This window comes from Montipora capricornis, chromosome 13 (genome assembly GCF_036669925.1).
Source record: "Montipora capricornis isolate CH-2021 chromosome 13, ASM3666992v2, whole genome shotgun sequence".
NCBI lineage: Eukaryota > Metazoa > Cnidaria > Anthozoa > Scleractinia > Acroporidae > Montipora > Montipora capricornis.
Genome location: NC_090895.1, coordinates 13,620,153 through 13,628,755, shown reverse-complemented (window position 1 = coordinate 13,628,755; position 8,603 = coordinate 13,620,153). Strand labels below are relative to the sequence as shown.

Below are 8,603 nucleotides of genomic sequence, written 5' to 3'. Positions count from 1 at the left end.
AGAAACCGGGGATAAGCTCCGGCCTGACGGGCCACTTGGCTTGTAAGCTGACTTTAGCTTTACTGCCAAAAACCGCCGGCTCTGAAGGCTAGTTCCTCTTAATCAGCGGAACAGGTGTCCGCAAAAATAGAAAGTGAAGAACAGAATGTTTTTTTTCGTTAAGTCACGTTTATTTCAGACTTTCTGTAGATGTGTCTTTGGCACTTGAATTTGAGATTGTTTTACATGTTTTCATTCCACTTTAGAAATCATCAACCAGCGCGCGGGTGGGACTGATCCATAACCCAGCAGTGAAGAAAACAGATGATCAACCAGAGTTGCTAAATGTTGCCCGGACTGTGGAGGCAGTACTGGCTTCAAAGTCCCATGTGACATCATCTATGCTGACATTCATTGAAACCTTGTTGGATGAAAATAATGACTTCAATAAACTGTCACATGATTCCATAGCAATGGAAGATATATTAGCTAAGATTCCGGTGCGTTTTCATTGTAGAACTTGTCAGGTTAATATTTTCAGCATAAGAAAGAGACTATTTGGTTGAAGTCGGGTGTTCAGGTTGTGTTTGTAGTGACTGCATATGTAATATTTTCTGTGACATTGACAAAAGTGGTGATTATTCTTGCTGTAGCCAGTGACCTTGAATGACCTTGAATGATATGACCTTGAAGCGTGTAATTTGCAACTCTTTTCTTTGGAACAAAGCTGGGGATTTTAGGACACCCATTTTATGCCCAAATATGGACAAAAATAAGATCGAAGCTGCACGCGCGGGAAAATGCGCGAGCTACCTTACATCCAAATAAGGAAATCTTTTAACTCAAAAAACCCCAGCTCTGAACCAGAGTTAAACGCTTCAATGTAATGAGCTTCTGGTAAGCACTTGAGGTTCCCATATGGACTCTCCCATTTTTATATTACACTGCCATAAAGGATTGATTCCTGTTGCTTATCACCTTCTTCGCCAGAGTGAAGGGGTAATGCTGGAAACCTCAGCCTTCAACTTTCTTTACGGTGGTCAGTTTACCAGTTGATATACCCATTTCTGTGTTTCACTTCCCCACCGATGCAGTAACTACAGTTTCTTTAGAAACTCAGTAAACCCCTTTATCCTTGATTCATGTACTTTAGTTTGCACACGCATTACGTAATGAGATATAAGACCTGTCTTGTGTGAAGCGTTCTTCATCTCTTAGTACTATTTGAGCCGTGCTTATAGATGGTGCTTATTTCCTCGGATGTTCATTTTTATGCACAATTGCTGTTCCCGCCGTAGACAGAACTTGAGCTCCGTTTGTGCATGTGGACTTGAGTGGAAAGACAGGAAACAAACATGAAAAAGAGTAGCCAAGAGAAAAATAAGGTCATTATGAAATAAACATGATCGCAAAGTTAAGGTCGAGAACGTTTGCCTTGACATTGTTATTCTCAAAATCTCGGTGGCGGAGAAGCGAAGTTAGGCGTGTGAGGGAAGGAAAGGTGATATAGAGGAACACCAAGAATTATTCCATTGTAAGATGAATCTCGTAGCAAACTAAAGGGCGAATCATTTATACGTGTGGTTAGTGCCTTGTGTAGTCCGCATTTGCTTTAATGGTGTATGCATCTTGTTTGCATTTCATGTAATGCACACTCTATCATGAGTCAATGTCATTCTCTTCTCATTTTGTTCACATGGCGTGACTTTGACATTAGAAGCGACACAGTGGTTCTTCGTATTCAGGTAAACGATACATAAGTGTTTTATTTTTATATTTAAAGGGTTTGAAAGCAGATGCAGTCAAAGCAAAGCTTAGCGACCAGACTTCCCTCAAAGGGAAACTGTTTTCTCACCAATTATTCTGTAGTCAAGTTGTTAACCTTCATCCTGGGCAGCCTGCGGTCATCACCAACGGAAGGGTAAGTAGCCTGTGCGATTTTGCGCATGCTGTTCTTCTTTCGTTGGACAGTACTGCTAAAAAATAGGTTTTTCCACTCCTTGTTCATTAATTTTAACTTAATCCTGGTGAAACGCTCGCTTTGATTTTATTATTTACTCATAGGTGCATGATGATGACAACAGTAAATGCTGACGTATGCGCTCTGTATTTCTGGTTACAAAATGCAGGCTCGTCTCCCATGATTTTAGCGAAGGTTTTCTTTGGGTTATGCTATAATCCCAATCGTAAACGACTATCGTCCCACACCTCTCTCATTCTTAGCAATCTTCCGCTTACACCAGAATTTCATAGTGCACTCTAAGCCGTTTACCCTTCGTTTTCCCTCATGGAGTTTTTTCTTATAACTTTGGTGCTTTTTTTTTTCATCATATACATTTTGGACTTTTCGAGGAAGGCTTTAAATTTACTGTGTTGGTGTAAATTTAACTCTTGTATCTTGTTGTCGCAGGTTCTTGGTCCTCTGGCTGGAAATATATTGTTCACTGAAGATGATTTTAAACTTCTTGAGAACTTTGACATGGACTTGTATGCTCGCAAAGTGAGGAATCAGGTATGCCAAGATCAGTCAATAGCTGAAACAGGCTTCTTTCTTTAGTTGGATTCAATTTGTAGGACACATTTCTTTAGCCAGAGTTCTTTCTTCTTGCTTACGCTAGTAATTTAATTTCTGTACTGTTATCGACAGCGATATTCGTCATCACAGTGGTCAAAATGTTGTGGATTCACGAGGCGCAGCTTTTGGCGCAGTGTGCCAAAGAAAGTGTTTATTTCAGAGCGTGACCAAAATCATGACACAAAGAAAGAACAAGCGTTGTCTAGAACGTCTCGCAATATGATTGGTTTATTTCCCAAAATGAGCGTTCCTGATTGGCTTTTACATTGCATGACAAACTGACGCGAGCAGTGTTGTCTGGACTCTTATCGACAACGGCAAATTAGGCAATCAGATTGCGAGGTCACAAGCAATTGTGGTGAAAATTCCAATTTACTGCATTGTAGGTCCTTCATCATGCAGAGATACTGGACATTTTAATTTTTTTATTAATATTGCCAGGGCTCGAAATTAACATTTTTAGTAAGGCGCCAATTGGCGACTGATCCAAAAATTTTGGTCGCCAGATCTTAACTTTTAGTCGCCATTTTTTTCACTGATGTTTTTTTCCTCATTTTTCTGATGATCATGTACACATGGAATCTTCTTTATTGTCCTAAGTTTACGTACTCGTAAGCTTCTAAGACTGAGATACTAAAACTTAAAAGGAAGCCAGTGCTCGTAAAACATATCATTACGCATTACGAGGTAAATAATCAATGTGAAAGCAGGTTCAGACACGTTTCCTGTGCTTCCTCCGCTTTTGTTAAGTTTTCATTTAACATCGAGTCTATAGCTTACATAAATAGACGAACCTGAACATAAACAATCACCAGTTTTCCATATTTTCAGCGCTAAAAAGCCAAGGCTTCGTTGCAATTTCGATCGACAGACGTTTCGGTACTAGGCCCTGCTCTGCCACATTGTTGGTAGTCGTACCAGGCTCCATTCTTGTTTAGGTTACTATAAAACTAATGCGCAAAACACTTGCAAGTTGCGGTTTTTTTCCAGTTTAATTATTGAGTTGCATTAATGAATTCCTTTCAGCTTATCATACAGGTGAGGTTTACACTAACAGAAGCGACAAATGCTCTTAGTAATAACCCTTTCTGAAGGTTGAGAGTCACTTTGACTTCAAGTTCTTTCCTGTTCTGCTCTTCTAATACCTCCCCTCCTCTTCTCAAGCCTTGTGCAATGCGTGAATCTTCCATCGGCTTTTGTTTTGCGAGACTCGCATCACGGGCGCGAAGATGACGTCCACCAATATTGTGCTTCTGCAAGGTCTCCTTTTTGAACGTGCGGCAACCTGATACAAATTCCGTTTTGCCTGCCAAGTGTGGAAAGGCACAACAAATTTTGCATGTCATTTTGTTGTCATCTTTGTCGAAAACGACCCAGGTCAACTCCTCCCGCCACTGCGGAACAAACTTGCGTTTACTAGCAGGCTTCTTAAGGGTAACTTGTTCTCTGTCATCAAGTGTTAGCTCTGCATTCTCTGCACTTCTCTTGGTGGCTGTCTTCTCTTGTTGGTTACGCAAATAGTCAGCTTTTCCTTTCCCTTTCTTCTCCGGTTTGGCTTGGGCCGGCCTAAGAAAAGTTAAAATATCCCCCTGTTTTGCTCCGACACTTGTTTTCTTTTCAACAGATTTCACATTAGCCGAAATGTTGGTAACATGTACTTGGGGGGTTGCTTGGGTGTCAGAGGTTGTATCTGATAGCCACGCTACTAGCACAAAGTGGTTAGGCTTGTACCATGCGTTTGGTCGGTCATCAAGACTCCCTTCCCTTGACCACAGCAAGTAGACAGGATCACGCCCATCATCCAACGCAGAAAGTCGGGGGTTTAGCAGCTGGTGCATTAGAGGACAGAACCGGAAGTTGACGTCTGGATATAGCGAATATATCGGCCGTCTGATGACCGATGCGAACGCCATCACGTGAAGAAGGGAGCCCCATACTCCAATCTTGCAACTGGCTATAGCTTCAGCCTTGACTGCTTCAGTTTGACTCCCACCATCTGATATGACTTTGTCACCAAATGCCGTCAAGGCAACTGTAAATAGAACTGATTCCGGGATCTCGGTAAATTTGGCAGTTTTCTTGAAAATTTCATGCGTTGCATAAGACTCGGCATTGGAGTACAGTTCTTCTGCAACTAGAAGACGCAGCCAGTTACTTCGTGTTTCATCACAACAAAGAAAAAGCGAAACGGAATTATACAAACAATCTCCGTTTGCAGTGGATTTTAACGCCACAGGATGACCTGCTGGTTTGTGATCGATGTCTGGTATCAGGCTGGTTCCAAGGTCGTCCTTTGCCAGCTTGCAAAAATCTGCTTTATCCGCCTGAACGGCCCACAACAAGCTCAAATCATCGATCAATTTCTTGCACGATTCTACATTGTTTGCATACAGCAAAGTATGCAATGAATTTAAGGCATCTTTTGACCTACAATTTGATGAAATATTCATGATCTGACCAGGGATCAGACCTCATGTGAATTTCACGCTTCAATGATTGCACGTGTTGTTTAGTGCGCCCGCAATACCAGCTGCTGAAACAAACATGGCCCTCGATTATGAAACATTGAGATCGAAGAGCCAGAAGAGTCGTGGGTTTGTTTTGTTATTTCTGTGCGCATAAATCGTTCATTTTATCCAAAACTACGGTTGATTTGCCTTTGCGGTTAAAAGGATGAAGGAAAAAGGTGAAGGTTAGTCGCCCACTGGCGACTAGCTCTAAAAATCTAGTCGCCAACGCTTGATTTTTGGTCGCATTGGCGACCAGTGAGTCGCAATGTCGAGCCCTGATTGCAGGGCTAAAGCGAGCATTGCTTCTGGTCTTATTCTTGTTTCTTTTATTACCAATTTTCTCTCTCTTTTTTTTTCTGAACCATGTACCTGTCTTTCCATCAGAAAAGCTATGGTTTAATGGTGCAATGGCATTCCAATTGTTTTCAGGTTTTGTGGCAAATAGTTATTCAATATGATAGAGGGAGTCTCAATCGAGTGTCGTAAAACCAAAACGAAAGTAACTACTTTGGCCAATCAAAACTCAAAGTAATTTCACGTAGCCGACACAAAGCGCGGGAAAATGTGCACGCGCAAGCCACTATTGGTTTTGGTTTCACCTCTGATTGGTTGAAAACATGGCGCGAAAACTTTGAACCAATCACTAAGTGAAATCATGCAAAACCAAAGCAATTCGCTAATTACTTTCGACACTCAATTGAAAACCGCTCTATAACAACTACTACTCTAATTGCACAAATGACAGATGTATTCTGAATTAATACTAGGAATATTTGGGGAAAGCGTATCAGAACTGTCTGAAGTAACTTACTGCTAATCATGTTTTTTTTTTTTTTTTTTTTTTGTTAATTCCTTTTAGAAAACCTCATTTAAGTTATTTTTCTTGATCTTAAACCCGACAAGGAATAAACCGAGTAGTCTTAAAGAGAAAAACTGGGCTTCCTGCTCACCTTTCCCTACCTCCTTTCCTGAATTTTTTCCCTGGTTCATAATTCTCTTTTAGGTGGATGAAATGCAGTTTGATGATTTGTCAGCTGATGATGATACTAGGTGATGTTATTCTATTTCATCCTGCAGTTTGTGAAACAATAATATTATTATGGATTTTTCTTGTCTGATGCAGGCTTTCAATTTATGTACTCAAGGAAACTTCTTGCTTGGTACAGTTATAACATTAAACGAATGCCTTTGTAATGCTTGCTCAAATATCATCGATTTTCATCCCGCAAAGAACTTTTCTAAAACATTGCGAAACAGCATTTGTTGCATTTACTTTGCAACTTATTTGATCAGATGAGAGTCCTGTAACGTTGTATCGTGTTTTTTTCTTAAAGTGAATTTAGAAGTGATATCATTATGAAAGCATCATCTGCGTTGATCAGCCGAGAAAAGAGATCACGCCAAGAAATAACGTTCAAAGAAGATAAACACAGGTTTGTAAAAAGACAATCCTATGCTCTTGATTGTAATAAATCTTTCGTTTTTCGTGGAGTGCCATTAATGTGCAGATGCTGTTCAGGATCTCAAAACGATTGCAACGAATCTTTTTTTTTTCCTTATCGTGAACTGCCAATCCCATTTAATCGACATTGATATCAATTTGTTCTTTTCTTTATTTAAAAGTATTTTGTCAAGAATTAAACTTTTGACAACTATCGCATGCATGACATACTGTATTCATGACATCAATTTGCATTCACGTCTCCGTGGTTCATCCAATGGAATAGCTCTTCCATCTCCTATATACATAGCCTGCGAGCAGGCTCTCTCTCCTCGGTGGGAGAGAAGGAGAGCCTGCACGCATCCCTTTGAATTTTGAATGCCGCCTCCTGATGTCACGCTGAGAGAGCTGTCAAAAATTAGCCAATCAGCGCGCACCCGAAGTAAACATTGAAAAAAGAACAGAAAACAGAAAGCCACCCGTTGTGTATTTCAATTTGCTCGAGGCAGAAACTCAAAAAAAAAACTGTAAAGGAAGGAAGACTTCGCCAGAAAAGCCTATAACAACTATTGCTGATGCTGTAAAGCGTAGCTGAATATTCATTACGGTAATTCGTCGAAGTCCCTTCCGCGGAAAAAATGTTTCGTTCGTTAGGGAAAAATTAAGCACACAAACTTCAAACGACGGGAATCGTAATAGAGAAATTCGTTTTCCCTGACCGCATCTCCTCTGTGTGAGAATTGTCGACCACAACTGCTGCTAAATTTCGGTAAAGCGAAGCGGGGTTATCTTTTTTAATTTATTTTAATGAATCAAGACATTACATACATTACAATATTCTAATACCTACACCAATTTATTTCAAAGGTTTATTGAGTATTTGCGGAGTTACGAGGAGATCGAGCAATCATTTGTGGAGTCGCCTTTTCGGCTTAACCAAATACTTGCTAAAATCGTGTAGAGTTCCTCTATCGTTCTCTATCGTTAAATCAGCAACAGAGGCAGCCGAAAGGCCCATTTTTGTCCAAATGTGATCAGCGATAATGCTTTGTCGAGGACAGGAAACTACCACGGTGACATGAAGTCGCCCTCGTTGTATTTTGGCCGCTACGAAAAACAGTTGGGAAATAAGCCTTTTTCCGAATCCTGTGGATAACAGAGATAGAACTTCCTTCCTTCCAGTAGAGAAGCCATTGCATCGCGTCGCCCGACCTTTAATTATGTAAAGTTATGGTAAATTGCAACATTCTACAATTTTCTCAGACGCATTTCTGACCACCTCATCTCTGCGAAGCGAAGAGGCTTTCTTATTGTCGGAGCTTGTCACTGGTGACGTCACGAGGTTATTTCATTTCAGCCAATCAGTATTTTGCGTCCAAAATTTGGACGCGACATTCAGAATACAAAGCCTTGCGGGCAGGCTCTCATTCTACCCCCAACCCCAGTCCCTCGGAGGGCCTGCTCGCAGGCTACTATATACACTACTTACCACCCACAATTCCTTAAGTCACTTGAAAAGGGGCTAACCATCATTTCTTACTTTGATCTCTCTGTTATGAATTGGCGTACTTGTTGTGATCTCCCAGGTCGTTTTGCATGAATAGTGTCCCTGTTGTTATGCAGTAACTTGAGTTTGTGTAGCAGCAAGATGCCAGGTCGAATGTTATTTTGTAGGTGCCACAGAGTTTTAATCGTCTTACATGACCCTAAATGGACCTACAGTAGCATGTGAGTACATTTTCTTGTTTTTGCAGTGTTATGCAAATCGGACCGAATCAAGAAGGCCCCAGTTTCGATGTTGTGGTTATTGTGGATCCTCTGTCAAAAGGTATTGTTCGTTTAGTTTTAAGGGCAACAATTATGGTCAAATATTCGCTTTTCTTTTTTTCTTCAAATCTTGAAAGTTAGTTTTTTTTTAAAACCCAACTTGCACATTTCCATGCAAAGGCAGTTTATTTTGAATACAAGTTCGAGATTTTATGGTGCGCTATTCATCGTACTGGAAACTGACTGGGCCCCAGAGAGCTGGATTGAGGAAAAAATTACATCTGCACTCATTCAAACTTATGTCTTGGATCGTTAACTTGCTGTATTAGCA

General features: G+C 40.6%; 1 protein-coding gene across 1 annotated transcript in view; it reads left to right on the top strand.

Annotated features, from left to right (window-relative positions):
• The window catches only part of LOC138028986 (UDP-glucose:glycoprotein glucosyltransferase 1-like), a 107,182-nt gene that overhangs the window by 49,743 nt on the left and 48,836 nt on the right, over window positions 1-8,603 (top strand). The window contains exons 24-29 of the mRNA XM_068876643.1: window positions 246-479; window positions 1,763-1,900; window positions 2,390-2,491; window positions 6,068-6,114; window positions 6,399-6,497; window positions 8,260-8,333. Coding sequence (XP_068732744.1) covers window positions 246-479; window positions 1,763-1,900; window positions 2,390-2,491; window positions 6,068-6,114; window positions 6,399-6,497; window positions 8,260-8,333 — 694 coding nt within the window. The remainder of the gene's footprint in view (window positions 1-245; window positions 480-1,762; window positions 1,901-2,389; window positions 2,492-6,067; window positions 6,115-6,398; window positions 6,498-8,259; window positions 8,334-8,603) is intronic.